General features: G+C 40.3%; 5 protein-coding genes across 5 annotated transcripts in view; 4 read left to right on the forward strand and 1 right to left on the reverse strand.

The window, feature by feature from the left end:
• Nucleotides 1-162: 162 nt before the first annotated feature.
• On the forward strand, nucleotides 163-1,486 carry anapc13 (anaphase promoting complex subunit 13). The gene is made up of 2 exons (XM_080475438.1): nucleotides 163-392; nucleotides 860-1,486. The coding sequence occupies exons 1-2, from the start codon at nucleotides 294-296 to the stop codon at nucleotides 983-985; spliced, it is 225 nt and encodes a 74-aa protein (XP_080331564.1). The 5' UTR covers nucleotides 163-293; the 3' UTR covers nucleotides 986-1,486.
• Nucleotides 829-12,112, reverse strand: LOC308116918 (lathosterol oxidase-like). The gene is made up of 7 exons (XM_080475436.1): nucleotides 11,582-12,112; nucleotides 4,854-4,953; nucleotides 3,350-3,565; nucleotides 3,114-3,246; nucleotides 2,845-2,945; nucleotides 2,097-2,225; nucleotides 829-1,876 (listed from the first exon to the last, which is right to left on the reverse strand). The coding sequence occupies exons 3-7, from the start codon at nucleotides 3,557-3,559 to the stop codon at nucleotides 1,520-1,522; spliced, it is 930 nt and encodes a 309-aa protein (XP_080331562.1). The 5' UTR covers nucleotides 3,560-3,565; nucleotides 4,854-4,953; nucleotides 11,582-12,112; the 3' UTR covers nucleotides 829-1,519.
• mt2 (metallothionein 2) lies at nucleotides 9,234-10,010 on the forward strand. Its single transcript, XM_080475777.1, has 3 exons — nucleotides 9,234-9,342; nucleotides 9,439-9,504; nucleotides 9,792-10,010. Exons 1-3 carry the CDS (start codon nucleotides 9,318-9,320, stop codon nucleotides 9,881-9,883), a joined length of 183 nt encoding a protein of 60 aa, XP_080331903.1. The 5' UTR covers nucleotides 9,234-9,317; the 3' UTR covers nucleotides 9,884-10,010.
• On the forward strand, nucleotides 11,474-12,473 carry steep1 (STING1 ER exit protein 1). The gene has a single exon (XM_080475437.1). The coding sequence runs from the start codon at nucleotides 11,597-11,599 to the stop codon at nucleotides 12,272-12,274; it is 678 nt and encodes a 225-aa protein (XP_080331563.1). The 5' UTR covers nucleotides 11,474-11,596; the 3' UTR covers nucleotides 12,275-12,473.
• Nucleotides 12,474-13,889: 1,416 nt separating this feature from the next.
• Nucleotides 13,890-20,335, forward strand: part of nup93 (nucleoporin 93) — a 35,477-nt gene continuing 29,031 nt past the window's right edge. Inside the window, 3 exon segments of the mRNA XM_080474621.1 lie at nucleotides 13,890-13,997; nucleotides 15,623-15,802; nucleotides 16,038-16,155. Coding sequence (XP_080330747.1) covers nucleotides 15,624-15,802; nucleotides 16,038-16,155 — 297 coding nt within the window. The 5' untranslated portion in view covers nucleotides 13,890-13,997; nucleotide 15,623.

Consider the following 20,335-nt stretch of genomic DNA (forward strand, 5'->3'; position numbering starts at 1 on the left):
GCTTTTGTGGTTTTTTCTTTATTTTATGTCGTGTTTTTTTTTTTTCATTCTGCACCCGGAAGATTTACAACGTCATCACCATGCGTAATTACGTACAATTCCCGCGTCCGCTCTTTTCAAACTGAATTATAAATATCGTGCTGTTCGTAGTTTGCTCTGGTGTTGGTGCCTGTTACTCACTGATTGTTTACAAAGATAATTTGGGGATTTTTAAGCGTCGCAGTGGACTCTGGCCGCACTGTCTATTTTACTTCCGTCGTTTCGGTTGGTTTGTGTGAGCCTGTGGCCGGAGGATGGACAGTGAGATCCAACGTGACGGGAGAGTTCTGGACCTCACAGACGACGCCTGGAGGGAGGACAGACTCCCATACGAAGATGTCACCATTCCTCTGGTGAATATTATGGTTGATGTCAGTTTTAGCGTGAGCCAGCTCAATGTGATTGGTGTAATGCTGTAACTGCGTTGCAGACACTTTTAACAATATGGGGGATAGTTTGTGTGTGTCAAAGGATTGACTACAAAATCTTACTTCTTGTCTATAAATCTTTTAATGATCTTGGGCCTAAATACATCTCAGATGTACTTGTAGAATATGAAACATCCAGACCTCTGAGGTCCTCAGGAAGAGGTTTTCTGAGTGTTTCAGAGTCAGAAGCAAACAAGGTGAAGAAGCTTTTAGTTCTTACGCTCCTCACCTGTGGAACAAACTTCCTGGAACTGGAATGGCTGGCTCTTCCTAAACGTCTTCAAGAACATATTCAGACTGTTTGAATAGTGTTGATGCTATGATGGTAATGAAGTGGAATAACTGCTCATCTTTTTTGTTTGTGGTTTTGTGGTATCTCCATTTTATTTCAGAGTGAACTTCCGGAGGCTGAGCAGGACAATGGAGGATCCACAGAGTCGGTGAAAGAACAAGAAATGAAGTGGACAGACCTTGCCCTGCAGAGCCTGCATGAAAACACACCGAGTACTGGAAACTGAAAGACTGAAATGGATTTGCACTGTAAAGCAAAACACACTGTGTATGTCCACACTTTAGAACTACTCATCTTTACCCATTTTGTTGTATCATAAAATGTTCATGCAAGACAAGAATACTGCACTTGTGTGTTTTGATACTTTGTCAAGCTATAAATAGCCAAAATAACATTTTAATAAAAATGTCTAATGTACTTTGAATGGATGAACAGATGGAATTCAGTCCAAATATCCCACAATAATCTATCTTTTGGACATAAAGATACTTTCCTAATACAAATCATAACAGCAAAAAGTTAAAACAAGTTTCAGTTCCTTGTAGGACATATGTGATCTCATATCTACCAAAGGCAAATCACAACAGATACAATACACCTAAATAATTACTTTCATTTGGCCTGTAGTGTGCCTCTGTATAAAGTAATTGTACTCTTGTCTCAGCCATGTTAAATCTTGGCACTATATTTAACCACATAACCTTAATAAACACCTCCACTATCCTCTTCCAGTTGTCGTCTCCCCTTCTGTCTTGAATCGCTAATGTCTGCTCTTCAGAGTCGAGGTAACAGTGTCTTGACTGGTGTGTGTAAAACCGCAGATAGGAAGTCCTGAGTGCAACCCTTGTCCTCGTTGTCTCTGTGATGCCTCTGCAAGCTTCCGGATGTGGTCGTGTGGCCCTTTTCCCAGCAGCGCTGAAGGATGCCGGTAGGAGCCCCCCAAACGATCCCACAGTGTGAAGTATTGTCCATAGTTGTAGTTGAAGTACAGGTGGTGGTCTACGTGGTGAGCTGCCCCATTGATCAGGAAAATCAGGAAGCCGGGAAGCCGGTAGTCTCCATCGTGTATGGAAATTGTCCAGACGTTGACAAAGACAAAGAGTGAAAGGTAGAACACCTACAATATCAATATTAAAAGTGTCAGTGTGTGCATGACAATGCACATTTAGAATTTTATAGTTTTAAAGAGCAAGCTTCTACAACATTTTGACCAGAAAGGGTTTATTGTAGTACGATTCAACTCGAAACATTAAGCATTACTTTGTTAAAAACATTGAGTGTTTCAACCTGGCCTTCAACGTAACGTAAATATCTAAGTGTGACATTTAGATCATTACCTTGTGGAGAGGGAAGATAAAAGGATAGAGGTGGTAAGGTAAGCTCTGCAGGAAGCCATCAACTGGGTGAAAGGCATGACTGGCAAACGGTGTGGGGATCTTAAATATATGATGCTGCTTATGCAAGTACTGAGGGAGAGAAGCAAAAACAAAATACCCTGAATATCACAGCTGTTGTGAAAATAGACAAAACAAGGTCCCCATAGTTTTATTCTGCGTAGTATCCAAAGTCATCATCTACAATGGAGAAAAGTGTCACTTTCTGGGTTAAAACATTAAAAAGGGACTATTTAATGGATGTGTTTGTAGGAATAATGTAGGTTGAACTCTTTTTGATTGTCACATTACTTTGGGAAGCTATTGTACTAAGAGGAATGAATGATAATAGACCAGACATGGGCAGCTGGTGGCCCCCATCTGTCTTCTTTTTTGGACCGTGAGATGATTTCAAAATATTGTGATGCAACGTAGAAGGTCAATTACCTTCATTCTTAAAATGTGAAATTCTATGCTTATATAGTGTAAAATATGTTTTTTAAACTTAAGAAATATAAGGTACATAAATTAAGAACCAATGGAGTAATTATGCAAGTTAAATCGTCAAACAATTAGCTGAAAATGTTCAAGTGATAATTAATCAATTTACCTCTAATTGAGCCCTTTCACACTGCACACTGCCATTTCTTTGGTAATATAGTTTCATTGACAGCAGCAGTTTTAGATTGACATTAAACAGGCTGAAACTCGCCTTGTAAATGCTTTTATGATGCATCCATCGATGTATCCAATAGATACACATGTCGGTGAAGAACAAGAAACCAGCTATGCTCAGAAACACACTCGACCATCCTGAAAGAAAATCATAGGAGTCAATACCCTAAATGTGCACTTCATTTCACTTGTCATAAATGTTGAAATTTGCGTTGATTCAGATTATCATTGTTTCCTCTGACAACAGGCCTAAAACCGGTTTATAAGGAACTGTCCTGGGATGAGACATGAAAATCGTATTCTCACCGAAGGAAGAATCACTGATGTTGTCATAAAGTTTGCTGTGTCCCCTGATCTCCAAAAAGAAAAGAGCCACTGTGGGAAAGCTCATCCAGAAGATGGAGACAATTCCCAACTGGATCTCTTTTCTTACCTGATTCTGTTGTTCGAATGAAGGACATACAGTTTAAAAGACACAGTCACTTCAGCCATTCATTCATCGAATGCTACAAATTAAAAGTCCGTGGCCTGCCCCAGCCTACCTGAATAAACTGCGGATGTTTCATGAGTTTATGGTCAAACACAAAGTGGAAGCTGAGGGCACCGAAGCCCAGGTAAATCAGCAGCGCTCCCACATTGGTCACCACCCACAGACTGATGACCTGACGCAGAGCCCAGTGCTCAGGCCAGGAGGCCGGGTAAACATATGGAGTGAAGACATAGCGATCAGATATGTTGAGCACATGATCCATGGCCACCTGTGATAAACAGAAATGGACAAAAAAAAACCATGGTTGTTAGTAATTCTGAGTTTATACTTTTTGCAACCACTGGCGTAATGAACACACTTTTGTGCGATAGTGTTTTTTTTTTTTAAATATATATATATATATATATAAACTTGTTTTCAATTGAAACTGCTGAGGCAAAAGTAAAAGTTTGTGAATAAAATGAAAAATAATTATTAAGATTTGTCACAAGACATCAATTGAAGCATCATGCACAAGCATGTTTGTATAGGACATCCAAAAACCAGCTGCTGTACCATGATGAAACAATGCGAACACTGAAAATAATCCTAATGACACACTTCTGTGCTATGAGGCTATGTGATTTCTATGCTGTTGCAAATCACACTTGTTCACTCCTGAATATATATTGAATGTCTGCATGCACTGAACTTGTTGTGAGGCAAACTCCTGCAGTTATTTCTGGGTTCACGAAAAGCTCCTGATCATTTCTTTGTTTTGTTTTGGGTTTTTTAGAGTTGATGAATGAACTTTTCTCAGACCTAATCAGTGTATTCAGTCAAGGTCCACTCATCTCTACCCACAGAAAACAAGTAATCATAGGTTTTTTATCTCATATATATTGGCATGTGTTTAACAAATACAGAATAAAATGGGGCTGTACAGTGGTGTGGTGATTAGCCTAAAGAGGCCCTGTCCTGCATGTTTCACTGACACACCTGATTGCAATGACAAGGGCGAGAGCTAAAGCCAAACTCCAGGATCATGGTTGAAGAACACTGCTCTAGTCCATCACACGGTATAAACACAGAGACAGTCACATGCACCTATGCAAAATTGAGAGCCGCCAATTAAACTCAAGCACCCAGACTTGAACCTGGCTGAGATATTCTTGGTATGAGACTTTCCCGCTGTGTGGCTCACTTTTTCCTCCCATAGTCCAAAAACATGTTTGCATTCTAACTGTTGACTCTGTAGCATAGGTTTGAATGTGTGTGTGTGTGTGTGTGTGGTTGTTTGTATCTGTGTTTGTCTTGTCATGGGGTACCCTGCCTTAACCAATCAGCTACAGAGTTCCACAACCCCACATTGGATAAAGAAGAATAGAAGATGGATGCAGGAACAGCAGCCACTCAAAAACAATATAGTTTTCATGGCCATTTGAAAAATAATACAGAATTTCAGGCTCTCTTCTCACATTTAGGAATAAAATTTCAGCAAGCACTAACTTCTATTCCTCTACAGATTATTTTATCAGGAAAACTAAATATGTTAAAATGTTTTATGCTGTACTGACCCGTTTTAGGACCGCAGCCTGATGTCAAAATGTCTTGATCCTTCTGAGAAACAAGTTGAGATCTCATTCCTCCACATGCAGCCCGTCCAGCAACGTATCACTAGTGAGAGGAGACACGTGGTCAGAGACAGCGTTTGGCTCAGTAGCAGACTCATACATTACTACTAACAACACTGCACTGTACATCCCGAAACCCGCCGCACTAATATGAATAACCTCTCCCCTTGAAGATAGTGAAGACTGACGGGACAGCTCCACTCTCTCTGAATTTATCGCGGCTGCTTCAAGACATCTGTTACGAGAATGTAAGGAGACGCAGTCGCTTCGGTTCCGAGTGGAAAGAGATCCCAGTGTGCTCAGCAAATAGCAAGAGGCTCGGTGACGGCAGCAGATTTCATCTTGTCATAATTGTGTTCTGTATGTTTTCATTGAAATATCTATTCTGCAATATTGGGGAATTGGTTTGACTGCATTTGATACCATGCATAAAAAAATATGTTTGGTGTAAGTTATTCAATGTGGAATAAGTCAAATCTCCTATGTCCCGTTTTATTCCATAAATAATCTCAACATGCGCTGGTGCCACTGAATCGTGCATCGCCCGTTTTTAACCCGCTGAGAGGGCGTAAGCGTGTTGGAGTTTGCTCTAGTTGATGTTCCCTGGCCCATGCGGAGCCACAGTATCAAATTGCAGGTTGACTGTCTGCCCTTTAAATGAAGACAGACACACACACAGAGACACATCAAAGAAGTTGGTGATTCGGGCGCAATCTAGTGTATCGTATCACAATTCTTGAAAATCAAAGAAAACACATCGCTGCAAGTTGATTGTCTTTCAGCAAAACCGAGCACTCCTTAACACACGAAACAGATAATTGTTACCAACCAATACTAAACTCCTTTCAGACATGAATCAATCTGAGGAAGATGGTTCATGTTTTCAGTTCATAGGACTACATGTAGTTTTTCCATAGCTGATATTTAAACATACAAAGTGTCATATTTCTATTCAACTCCTTGGAAGACATTCATTAAAACCATTCAATATTGAGCATTTCCATCCCTGAGAATAAGGATATTCCAAGGTAATCTATAATGATCACAAGATATATCACCACAAATCTTCAACCTTCTTGGTTAATATAAATGAAAACATCTCAAGTTAATTCAACAGAAAGAGACAAAACAACAGCCCTCTGGCCATTTTAAACACAACTTTCTGTTGTGGTGCTGCTATATTTACCAAAAGCTGTATGTTTTCCAACTTTCGCCAGCACATTTAAAATTCTTGTACAAGTTTGAACCACAAGATGGTGTATGGAGTCATTCTGATAAATAACGGGGAACTTGTAACACAGCAATGGGTATAGGTCTTGAGACTACACAGTGGTGTAATCTACTTTATAACCTACTGGACTAGAAAAGCCAGAATCTGAACTCCATGCAAAGAACAGACTGGTGCCAAAGTAAGTCAACAATACCACCCAGTGTACAACAAAGGCATGAACTTTATATAGTGCCACTTTAATGTGTGTGTGGATCGCTCATATTATACTTATGTAGATAATAATCCTGAAACTTAAAGTATATATGGCTCAACAAATGTTGCTTGTATTTAACTGCTCCTTTTTTTCCACACTATTCTATTACAAGTAGAGCTCAGTTGTTTCACTGGTGAAGCATTTTCACTCAATGAGCATTAAAACCCCTCAGCATACGTAAATGTGTGTGTCCCTCTAGAGGCCACTGACACGATCAGCACCTCTCTGCAGTTTGTATTCCTGCTTACCTCTCATTGACTGTTCTGAAAATCAGCTTAGTAGGTTTGACCTGAACATTTCAAGTAGAAAAACAAAAGAAAACTTTTGAAATAGATTTCGAGTAAAACTGGCTCAAAAATAATCAGGGTTTCAATTAGGTCATTTGGAGTTGCAGTGTGATTAAAAAGCTTATGCCATCGAGATGCTATTCTTTTGGTTACAAGATCTCATTTGTGTTGTGTTGTTATCAAATAACCTGATTTATTCTCGACTAACTCTTTATAGTGGCCCTGTTTGGGAACTTGCTCATCACTTTAAGTTTTTCATCTCAAATAACGATACTAAATTGAAGGAAATAATAAACTATAGAAATATGTTGTTATGTTTGTAGTATCTATTATAATAGCGCAGACACATCAGTGTTCAGCTCCTTCAAATGAGCAAATCGTCTTTTTATTCACGGATCGTACACCAGATTGTTGCATTTATCTTAACAATGCAAGATTTCTGAGCAAACACCCAATTGAAAATTATGTATTAGGTTTATTTCTTTGTATACCACTTACTGAGACAGAATATATAATACATTTCTAAGGTGCAAGATAATTGAACTTGAAATATGGAAATATATTTTGATCAGTTTTAACTATAGTTGTATGTGTGCAATTGTGTAGCCTTACATTAACTTTAAAGATTTGAAGCATACATTTGTCCTACAGGATAAAACTTTAAATTCAGTCAAACGTCTCTATTTCTAGCCTTACATTATGTTTGTAACAAGCATTTTCACCCATTACATAATCCAAAAGTATATTTCAAAGATAGGCTATTGTTTATTTAATGTTCCTGCTCCGTCCACAAACGTTGCACTCATCTTCAGATTGCACGCTGCACTTTTTCTTTTGTTGTTGTTGTTGCACGTTTTGCATGTGTCACCAACTTCCCCAAACTGTGGGAAAATACGCACAGTCCACTGGAGCGGGCGCAAAGGGGTCAGTGCTGCATTCACGGTCCCACTTCAGTCGTTAAATCCACTTTACACGAATGTAAATAGTTTCTGTAGCGAAACGAGGCTTAAAAGAATATATAGGATGTACAGAATAAAGTATAAAAACATTTCCCCACAAAATCCAGGATTTAGAGAGCGCTTTAAAAGTGACATTTTATGATTAATTACCGTAGCTGATAATTCGGTGCGAGTAGCTTCAGCGTTTTCTTTTTTTTTTTAACGTGAAGCAGATATTATAGCCGTTTACACGTCTATAACACTGTCTGGTGTAAATAAGTAGTCTGTCTGAGAGCTTCGTGTTACATTAGGCAGCTTGTCTCGTGTCGTGTGCGCCCGACCCGCTGTTGATGGCGGGATTTCCTACAGTGCGTGGTGCGTTCTGACGGGCGCAGAGCAAAGCGGCCGAGTGCAGAGCAGCAGGACGGTGACAACACTCCGCTGTGTGTTTACCGTTTGTAACGTGTGCACAGACCCCAAAACTCCGGGAAACACCACAAAAGAGAAGAATAGCTGCTTTGATATGATCCCCCCCCCCCCCCCCCCCCCAAAACACACACACACACACACACACACACACACACACACACACACACACACACACACACACACACACACACACACACACCCCAACCGAACGCAGCTATTAATACATGATTGGACAGAATAAAAGCAAACACAAATAGTTCAACAACAAACAATATAACACAGTAACATGTTCAGAAGTCACTTTATTACACACCAAAATATCATAATGTGAGTTATGAGCATTTCCCAACCTGTTATAGTGGCAGCAAAATCAGTAATTTAATGATTCAAACTGACCATGTCCATGTGGGTATAATAGGTTTGATGATTTACACTTTTTTTTTTGCAGAATTTAAAACCAGATTCAGTTTAAATCGTAAAAAAGTATTTCTTACAGTAACAATAACAAAGAGCAACTCCAAGAGGCTCAAGTACAGTGTTTATTTATGTTTATCCCGCACAAACCACTGAGGGGAGAAAATATTATTTAATTTACTTAACTAGTGAAAGCTGTTAATCCCAAAAATTCCTACTAGCTAGTTGCTGTAATAAATACCATACAGTGCAGACTGATTAATATGACAAATGGCCATATATATATATATATGTATATATAATTTTTGTTTTCTTAAACTTGCATAAAAATGCATCATGAACGCATCGTTACAAGTTTCCTGTTGATCCGTGCGCAACGCACTTTGCGCTCATCATTCTAGTGTAAAAGGCTCGTGTGCGACTCAAGTGATGCCTTATGCTCCCTCATGAAAGCGCAACCATTTTAATAACGTACATGTTCAGATCACTGTGCTCTTCCATGTGTTCTAATGATTTATTCTGTCGTGTGAGTGCGTTAATTATTCCAGTGTTGATTTATTTTTAATTTGTTTTAAATGTGTTGTTATGTAATAAAACGCGCCCCTGGCCTGGGAAACGTCTGTTTGTTCCCGCTGCCGGTAGGTTAAACCACGTCGTGTGCACAAACCTCTTTGTCATACGTGCCTGCGTGCAGCGTGACAGAGGCGTTTTGCACTCGTTCCTGTTGTTGTCTGGACGCTATAAAAAGATCCGCCCCTCCGGTTCACATTCACAACACACCGACTCCTTCCAGGACTCAGACGCACCAGCAGCTTCTCTCTCTCTCCGTGGACCAACAAACCCAACTGCTGAAAAATGGACCCTTGCGAATGCTCCAAGAGTGAGTATTTTCATTATTTGTGCTTTGGTTTTGTGTGTGTCGAAAAAATTGTCATCTCTTTTTGAAACTGAGCAACGCGTGTCTCCTAATTTACAGCTGGAAGCTGCAACTGCGGAACATCCTGCACCTGCACAAAATGTAGCTGCACCAACTGCAAGAAGAGTAAGTTAAATGCATTCCTCCATTTCACTGGTGTTTAATTGCTGCCCCAAAAAGCGTGATCCTCCTGTTTAAGAGCTATCAATGTAGGCTCGAGGGTTGACTCTAAATGCAGGACACTGCACAGGTGGATGTAATTAATTGCAGTGGTTTTGTGAATTTGTCATGCAAAACATGAGTCCTCTGCCTTGAATCTTTTATGGACCCCGGCCAGAAATTCTCCCTCGATCTGACCATTTGTCACGATTCAAAATGGTCTCTGCTGCATCTCATGATCCGTGTCTTTACAGGCTGCTGTCCCTGCTGCCCCTCCGGTTGCACCAAATGTGCCTCTGGCTGCGTGTGCAAAGGGAAGACTTGTGACAAGAGCTGCTGCCAGTGACCAACTGTCCTGCATCATCAGCACGACCTTGTTGGAGCCTTTTGAATTAATGACCAGATAAATTTCCAGATGTATGGATTGTGTGTTTTTGTATTGTCTTCAATGTTGAAATAAACCTATTTGTTTAACATAATGTGGTATGAGTGTGTCCAATCTCTTGGTGACCTAATTAAACTTGTACAGTGTCTCACAAGTCAGGCCTGCTGTTGTAAGGTTAATGACTTGAGTCCCTCCTGCAGAGGGAGGGTGCAAATGTGAATCTATAAGCCTGTTAAAATTAACCAGTCTCTCTATTTTTAAAAAAAAAAAAAAAAAAAAAACCCAGCCAAGGTTGTTCAATGAGATGGTTGACATGAAGAGGTTTCCATTTGTCTTCGATATTGTAAGTTTTAAATGTTTAAGACAACTGCATAGAATGTGTATATTAGGAATTAACTTAATCAGAATCCTGATGTACCTTTGTGATTGTAAAATCAAAGGTGCTATGCCTATGTTCTAGCCGAAATGCACAATATAGAAATGGCAGTGGAGCTAATTAGTCCAGAGGTTTCTAATATTTCAGCTGCACCATTAACATATGAAAGAATGCTGAAGTTGTACTAGGTAGTATACTGTAGGTGGATTTTCATTTCTTTATAAATTCTATGTTCATGCAGGGTAGGCAACCCTACGTGGTTTCAATGTGCCCCCACTTCAACACACCTGATTACAGTGATTGGCTGGTATCAGGCTTCCTGAAGTGCTTCATGACACAATCATTAAATTCAGGTGTGTTTGGAGCATGGAGACATTGAAAGCTTGCAGGACGTGTCGACAATCCAATCTTTTTTTGCGTGATCATTCACATTACATTTAACGCGACCTCTATCAGACTGCAGGTCTGAACGTGATCAGGCCCCAGAGCGCATGCGCAGAAAATGGTGTAATGTCACACGGAGCACACTGTTTACGGATGTAAATATGGATGGCACGCACAAGATCGACTCAGTTTCCAGCCCAAACTATGTAAAACCCACACACCTCGATAAAAACCAGGCCAAATCTCAACTGCGGTCAAGCTAGCGTGCAATGATCAGATAGGCAGTGTATTATGTTCAATAACTAATTCCAAAATAAAAGATCCAATAACATTGTCTGGAACTCTTCTAAATAATGATTCATTCCAGCTAAGAACTACTTATTAAAAGTTAATTCAAATAATTTATGTGAACAAAAAAATCTGAATTGGGTCACATTTCCCTGCAGTGGGAATTTACCCCTAGAGGACCATGAATGCCCATCCTTTGACAATAAAGTACATAAAAATCACACTCAGGTAATCTATTTATTAAACAAATGTGGATGAAACAGGAACGTTGTCCATTGAAACAATAACCCTGCAGATTAAGACAGATTTAAATTTGTGCTTCTTCTTACCCATTTTCTACCATGTTAAGGTTTCATTGCTTTTATTTATATATTTTAATATTAAAAATAAAACAATGAAAAATATGACGCGGCACTTTGATAAAATTTCATATATTTAATTTGGAACTCTGCAGGAAAAAAGTAAGCCGGAACAAAAATGCGACTCGCGTTTCTGTCGGGGGCACGTCACGGTGACGTACACAGGAAGTGTGTCGTGTTGTTGTTGAGCGCTAACGTCTCATGAGCGTTTTTGTGTGTGTTTTGTGAAACGTTAAGAAACATTTTAAAAACCTTTCGTGTCGGGAGATGCCGAAGGTCGTGTCCAGGAGCGTGGTGTGCTCCGACACCAGGGACCGGGAGGAGTACGACGACGGGGAGAAGCCCCTCCATGTGTACTACTGCCTGTGCGGGCAGATGGTTCTCGTTCTGGACTGCCAGCTGGAGAAGCTCCCCATGAGGCCCCGGGACCGGGCCCGGGTCATCGACGGTGGCAAACACGCGCACAAGTTCTGCAACGTGGAGGACGACGAGGTCGCGTACGTCAAGTGGGCCGAGGGCATCGAGCGGCAGCGCCGCAAGAAGTGCGGCAAGTGCGGCCTGCTGCTCTTCTACCAGCACCAGGAGAAGAACACCGCCGCCACCTTCATTGTGGACGGGGCCGTGGTCAAGTTTGGGCAGGGCTTCGGCAACACCAGCGTGTACAGCCAGAAGCAGCCGGAGGCCCCCAAGAAGGTGCGGGTGATGATGACCAAGCGCACCAAGGACATGGGCAAGTTCAGCTCCGTCACGGTGTCCACCATCGACGAGGAGGAGGAGGAGATCGAGGCCCGGGAGGTGGCCGACTCCTACGCGCAGAACGCCAAAGTGATCGAGAAGCAGCTGGAGAGGAAAGGGATGAGCAAGAGGAGGCTGCAGGAGCTGGCCGAGCTGGAGGCTAAGAAGGCCAAGATGAAGGGCACGCTCATTGATAATCAGTTCAAGTAGAGACGGAGAATGACGGCCCCTCCTGAGGAAATCTTGTGGACAATTTAAAAATGGGACTGATGTTGTGTTTACTTGTTTATTTTGAAGGACTTTGACCTCGTCCTTAAATGATGGACCTCGGTATCAGTTTATACACTTCTTGTGTTTCTATTGTACAAACACTGTAGGACCAAATAAACAGTTTTGGTATTCTTTTAAAGCACTTAGTTTATTTTTCCATATTCTTCCTTCCATCAATCCTGTCTTCTTTTCTGCCGAGTCCACCTGGAGTTTTATTGGGAATACGGAGAGCAATGAAGCCCAGACCCCTGTCCCCCTCCACGAGCTCTGCTTGGAGGATGCAATGCTGCTTCCAGGCAAAATGAAAGATAACATCTCTTCAGGGTTTACCTCTGATGTGCTTGATGGCAATACTAGTTACTAACTGGACCACCTCAACTGGTTCAACACAGCAAAAACACACTTTTAAATTATTACACTTTCAATTATCACAATGTAAATACAAGCTGTTGATTCTTTCAAAAAAAGGACAAAGTATTTTATGTTGTTTTAGCTGATATTGCTTTTGGCACTGTAAGATTTATTAATGGGAAGTGCTCTACAAATAAAATGCATTTTTATTATTAATTTATATATATATTTATATATATATATATTTAATGGCAGTTACATAAGAGTAGTTAAACAATGCAGACACTCTGTAACAAAGCAGCGAGAGGGTGTCAGCGCTGTCTTCAACATTAGGCAAATTAACATTTGTTCCATCGATCATCGAGTCCTGGGAGCAACAAAAAAAACATTGCACACAGAAAGATTCCCAGGCCTAGAACTGAACCAGGAGTTTTCTATCTGTGAGCAGACAATGCTCACTGTGTGTACATGTAAATATTCAGACTTCCTTTTAAAGAAGCAAGAGAGTCAACCTAGATTTTACCTGTAAGTATCAAACAGTGATGACATTGATCATCAAACTAATCTAAACTACAAATTACCAACACTGACTTGGTGAAACTACAGAAAACGAATCTAAGCCAAGTATAAAACTACAGGAAAGCAGTCAGTGCATGTTTTGTTCCTCTAACCCTAAGCCCTAGTCCAAAAACATGTTATTGAAGTGAACCTTGTGACCCTAAATTAAAACTAGGTGTGATTTTCTATTTTTATGCCATGGACTTGCAACTAATTGCATAACCCATTCTTAGCTATGATTGACCCCACCAAACATGACCCAGAATCAGATAAAGTGCTATTGAGGATCAGTTGATGGACGTTTCAACCGCTTTTGGCCAAGCTCAAAAGTCTTAGATCTTCTTGGAAGTTCATCTAAACCAACGTCTGAACCAGCAGAGAAAGTCAATTTAAAAATCAAAAATTTATTGTGACTTATTTGACACTTTATCATTGTATTGTATTTGTTTGGGTTCAATTCTAAGTGTCGCTGGGATTAATAAAGTGTATTGTATTATATTGTATTGTGGAATATTTCTGATATCCAGTAGGTGGCGATACGTCCAAGTAATGTCAGTTTTAACTCTGCTTTCAGAATAAACGAAGAAGTAAATGAAGCGACGGAGCTCGTGCATCGTCCAATCAGAATTGAGCTCGCAAGTGCCGGGTCATGTGGATAATGTGTACCAAAAACTGAAAAAGTAATTAAAAACGCAATACTATTTCTTCAGAGGAACAAAGCCAGGACTACACTCTTGCCCGCCTCACAGAGCAGGTATTTGACGTGTCCGCGTTCAACGTAGTGATTTGAAAAAACGTATGAGAGCATGTGAAAGGACCGTTAGCAAGCTAGCCTGCGAGCCGACTACATTCATTTAACATGGAGCTAAACGGTAGCATGCTAATGAAGCTAAAGTTGTGTTACAAGGTGTCCAAACGTGTGGTTGTTATGGGATCTATCACGTCTCTTCCCAGCAGATGAAGCACACTTTATTATGGCCCCTTTGCTGCCACTGTTGAAGTGCAGTTATGGTTCTCGCAGTATGCTAACGCCAAAGCTAACAAGCCCATGCGCGCGCTGCCTCTGCCAATGTTGATGTCATGTTGTTGATATCCGTGTATAGAAAAGAATAGCCTTTATTATCATTATACGACGTGTAGCGGAATAGGAGAGCTGCTATTCTCAACTAGTGCAATATTGGACAGAATAGAGCAGTATGGCAATAGGGTTACAGTTGTTTCACAGTAAATGGTTTTAGTTGTTTGTAATGTACACAATGTGTGTGAGGTTAGGGTGGTTATTGCTGTGGTCAAGAATCTGTTTCTGAGACTGTTTGTCTTTGCTGTGATACACTTGTAGTGTCTGCCGGAGGGCAACAGGTCAAACAGGTGGAAACCAGGGTGTGAGCTGTTCTTGATGATGTTGAGCTCTCTGCTGAGGCATCAGGAAGCGTAAACGTCCATCAGGGAGGGGAGAAGACAGCCAACAATCTTGTGTGCTGCTGTCAATGCCCTCTGTAGCCTCTTCCTATGTGCCTCAGTGCTGCACACAAAATGTAATCACAATTGGTTTGATATAGATTTCATTGTTTTATTTCTGACACAAGATACCAGTGGTAAAACAGGAAAGGTTTTTATCACACATGAACACACGTTCACATCGTTGCGTTAACCCAGATGGTACTATGCCGAAACTTTAGCCCCAAATCCTTTAATCAATGCCTACTTTGAATTGGAATTCTTTATAAGGCTCCAAATAATAAAATATATTGCATTCCAATTTTCTACACTTAAGTTTTTCTACCTTTGTGTTTAATAAAACTTAGTAATCTTCACTGGAGCTGCAATGAATTTCAGAAAAAAAAAATGGACTGGCATAATAAATTTAATTTTTTTTCATATATATATGTATAACAATGCAATGAAAACACCTCAAAATTTGGATCTTGTGTGGATTTTACATCTCATAATATTTGCTTATTTTATTTCCGTTTTAATCAATACAACACAACCTATCACTGTCTAAAGTAAGGGGTTGGTACCTGAAATATATGCACTTTCACTGAGAGCAGAGCCAATAACTCAACAATAATATTTCTTAGTTAAAATTACTTGTAGTAATGCATGATCAAGTGATCAAATTCTTCTATTTATCTGTTTGTTTTGTCAAGTAATGACAAATCAAATTGTATCCTTGAACATGATTTGATCCCCACAAACTAAGTACACAGCTTTAACTTTGGCGACATGAATAGTCACAAAAACGTGGTTCCGGACAACCAAAAGCTTGACTGTGGTCTGCAGGCTGTACAATGCCCAGTTTTGTTTGAAACTGCTGTATATTTCTGACCTGCTGTGTTGGCATTGCATTCATCTGTAATCGTTCCGTCTGTGCAGCAGGATGGATGCAGAGGGTTTTGGGGAGCTGCTGCAGCAAGCGGAGCAGCTGGCCGCTGAGACAGAAGCTGTGTCTGAGCTGCCGCACGTTGAAAGGAACCTTCAGGAAATCCAACAGGCAGGAGAGAGGCTCCGGTCCCGCACCCTGACCCGTACCTCACAGGATGCAGCAGATGTGAAAGCGTAAGGAACATGTCATGTACCTTCATGGTCTGACAAAGAATTGCACTCTCCAAGATGAAGTGTTCAAGTTCAGATTGATCCCTTTGCAATCAGTGTAGATCTGACCTCACCTGTGCCATTGTTACTGAATGTGTGTCCTTGTTTGCCCTCTAGTGGTCTCTGAGTAGAACGACAATTCTTTGCCAGTCTTGATCTCAGTTTTCTTACAGTTTTTATTTATCTCATCAATATTTAGGTCAATCCTCCTCGGTTCCAGAGGTTTAGACATTTTCCACATTTCCCAGAGGTTGGAAAGTCTAAGTGCAGCAACCACCTTCGAGCCCCTGGAGCCAGTCAAAGACACAGATATACAGGTATGAATGATCTGAAAGCTCATGTGTTTCCTACAAAGAGTACTCGTGAAAATAATTGGTTCATAGTGACTTGTAGGGGTGTAGATTGAAAAGGTCGCACCCATGATCTTAACATGCCCACAGCTTCACTAACAGATTTTATCTTTGTAAACGTTGGGGAAATAGAAGGGTCATGTTGAACATTAAAATTCCACTGAAGTGTGTAGCTGCAGCAGGTCTTTTGTCTGTTTTTAGTTGAGTGTAGTTGCAATGTGCAAAGCTCACACAATATACAGATCCCTGCCAATATGTTGGAGGTAAATGTGCGGGTATGTTGGTCAGTTGTGCATCTTGTTACACAGCTGTTTGTGTCAAAACTTTACGTCATTTAAATTTTTTTCTTCATCCCAAGCAGTGCTTTGTCATTACATGAATTCTAGATGAAGAGTTTTCATTATAACCAATAACCAGTTTGAAAGGATTACACACTGTCTGCATTGTTAAATAGCTGTCAGTTGAATAGCTGTTCAGTGTCAATGCAGCTTTGTCGTGTTTCTATGAGCACCATTTCACCTGGAAATACTGGTTAATATGTACTGTATTGCAGAATATAGTACACTGATGAGACTGATGGAAGAAGGGAGTGAATTTACAGTGGAGGGCTCAAACATCACCGGGACTTGTGGTTACGTTTCTGTGGAGGCTCACGTCAGCATTCTCCACGGCAGCAAAGATCAATCTTTAGGTCACGTGTGAGGAGAGACCTCAGTTGGGTGTCTGAGGCCATCTTGTAGGAGGGCAGTCTTAACTGCCGATGAGAAATCTGATACAGTGCCTCAGGTGATGCCACTTGAGTAAGTATTATTTAGAACTAAAGTGCAAAAGTTTGAAAACTGAAGAAATAGTCTGGTTGTGAAATTACAAGGCAGTGAGTTTTCAAGACCTCTGTCAAGTTGGCTTGCTCTGTTTTGCTTCAGGCTACTGGCTCAGGGCTTTATTTCGTGGGACTTGAACGTAACAAAAACTGTCCACAAAGAGCATATCTTGTGAGTAATGTAAACTGCAGATTTCGATCCATATAAAGCCACAATTGTTGGTGCTGCATTTATTTTCATCCACCACAAATCTGCCAAAGTGCATTTCAAAATCTGCATAGTATCGGCTTTCATCATCGGGTAACCACTTTTATTACTCTCTCCCTCTGGTTCAAAGTAGATTCTGTATTTTTCTGAGCTCCTCTCCGTCATTACTCCTACTTCCTGGTCCGTTTAATCCTCTCGACATTTCTTTCTGCTGTTTCTCTCCCCATCTTCTCTATTTTATCTTTTCAGCAACAGCAGTTTTACACCATGCCTCCGAACCATTTCTGATTTCTCCTTCTATTGCTTTCCCTCTATTGCGATCCACTCTTCTGTTTTATTGACATAACTTCTTGGTCGGCCGGATGTATGCTGGCCTGGGTAGGTTAGATTGACTGGAATAGCACTTAGCCTCTGGCATTCGCTCTCCTTTTCCCTCTCTGGTCTTTCTTTCTTTCTTTTTTTCTTTTTTTTTTTTTTTTTAACTCTAATTGATAAAAAGAAAAGAAGAAAATGCAATATAAAGTTTCATTTCAGAAAGAAAGAGTAGAACAGAATTTAACCAAAGGCACATCTCCATTAAAGCTACCACTTTTTATGCATTTGTGATATTGAAAGAAAAGTCTGCTAAGATCTTACCATCTGATTTGTATTCATCTGTCTCATATGGCTGGTTCTTACAGATCATCTCATCTATTTACCAAATACATAACATTTTCGTTGAGCCTAAACACACTTCCTACAAGACAAGATAAAAGCATAATCAGGCTTTGTTCATTATGCCTTCCTTTCTGCAGTGTAATAGGCTTTAGAACTCTTTGTTTGTATATCATCCTACATCTTGTATATATTAATAGTTTATTACAAATATTAAAATAACAAACTATGCCCTTTGGAATAACAGTGGTGTTAAATCACCATGTGTCCCAGCAGTGTTAAATAACCAGTGTACAGATGTTTGTAATTTTCTGGTCACTCACAGTATTTGAGTCGAGCTGGTCTGACAGAGGTGAGCACTCCTTTAATAAGCCATCTGCTGGCACTTGGGGTTTTCTGTTTTAATGAAGATCACAGGATCGTTTACACACAGTTGACTCTAATTGCAAATTGTGACTAATTGTGGGTCTAATCTAGCCTTTGTGGCAGCGAGCTCAAAAAAATGAAGCACACTCAGGAGGCTCGTTCAGCCAGAAATAACAAAACAGGAGGGACATTTTGTCTGCAAGGAAGAATACGAGGGAAGAGCAAGTCATGGTCTGAATCTGCACTGCTGCCTGCTGCTTTTTTCTTCTTCTTTTTTAACCCCCCCTCCCAACAAATCTCTGTTTAGCATACTGCTGGGGGAGCCTCTGTCACTTCATGTCACACTGAGGAGAAAGCAGGTTAATTAGTGCTGAGATATTACAAGACGTCATCACAGTACATTAATTAGCTGTAGGCTAGTAGTGTGCCTTTAGAACAGGCATAACCAAAGACACAATTGGCCCTTTTTTTTTGGCTGTGCAGCACAGACTGAAGCCTGCAGAGCAAACTCATATCTGAATAAAGTGTTTGTTTTAACTCGAGGGATGACCAAAGAAAAGTGTAAAAAATCACAAAACCCTAACACCCCAAGTAAGTAAATCGGAAACACCAGTTATAAAATTGAAAAAGGTAGAGAACGAAACACTGGGGCACAAGCAAAAGTTTACATTTAAGCACCGTGTTCTTGCTAGCAATCATCTGAAATAAACAGAATTTCATGTATTTATGCAAAATGTTTTAAATAATGCAAAAAATTGTCTTTCAGTTACAGCAAAATCAGAGAAAATACACAGAAATGTCGCATACAATTCACCAATATAACATGCGTTTCCTATTTTTAACTCATGGCGGCATCGTTTCGGAGAACACCTTAAAGCAATGTACGTGCCAACTGCAGCCTAAGCCGTCTGCATAACCTCAACAGCACTCAATTTTCTATGACAGTGCAACTCTCATGGCGGCAGCGAGTAGAAAAAAGAATTAACTTGATAATGAAAGCTGCTGCTTCCAGCAAAGATTAAAAAAAAAAGATAATTCATCGATGGCTGAAACCACTGTGTTCCTAATTGTCACTCCTGCTGCCACTGCCTTGTTTTGGAGCTCTAATGTAAAGAGACAATAAACATGTTATCAATCAGTTGGAAATTTAAGCTTCACCACACGATTGCTCTCTGCTACTAAGGTCAAACTGGGATCTGTGTGCAACCTGAAGGAATTTGAATCAGAAAACTGAAAAACTACCACAGAGGAAAAAAAATAAATGTTTCCAGTCATTACAGTGGCTTTACAACTGTCCAGTCACCGACAAGATCCATCAGCATGTCACGTTTTTTAACATGAACTTTTGAGTCCTGTCAAAAGCACTCAATTATTGCATATTTTTGACAATTCTACAGCCGAAAAACCCCACAATAGCCAGTCGATCTAATCATAAGAGGGTTATAATAATACAATCGAGAACTGTGGGCCCCTCAGGCACTTTCACGTGAGCAAATATGGCTCTCTGATAAAAGTTCATACCCTTTGCTTCAGCTGGAAACATGCAGAGTTACAGTGTTTTTAACAGCCAGCGTGTAGTCCAGAAAATGTGGTGCCAGCGTGCGCTTCATAGATCCCAGGGACCTTGTGAGTAGCCCACAAGGCGTGGTAGAAAGGAAGCGGTCAGTGCAAGAGAAAAGATTTAAAACTTTTAATTATTTAGGGAGTTTGCAACCAGCAGCTCTCTGGTTCACTCGGTACATTTGAAGTCGTCTTCAGCTTGAGAAAGCTTGATTCGTCCCGCTCTGCATTATATTAGTGATGTTCTTGGTAACTAATTTCTCTGTCAACAAAGACAAAAAAGACTCATCGACAAGTCAAAAAAAAAAAAAGGGATAACACTCAGAAAACTTTGCCATATTTCCAGTTTGGTGTTTTAAACAATCTCCTGCAAAATACTGTATATATTGAAAGTAATTTGAAGCATTTAATAATGTTTTCAACAACCATGTTGGGTTTTAAATGCTGCTGAAGTACGAGGCACTTTGTGCTGGGCATTACACTGGTGTTTGTTTGTTTGTTTATTTATTTATTCATTCATTTATTCATTATGTCCTGGC

This window comes from Lipophrys pholis, assembly GCF_963383615.2.
Source record: "Lipophrys pholis genome assembly, chromosome: 11".
In the NCBI taxonomy this organism is placed as follows: domain Eukaryota; kingdom Metazoa; phylum Chordata; class Actinopteri; order Blenniiformes; family Blenniidae; genus Lipophrys; species Lipophrys pholis.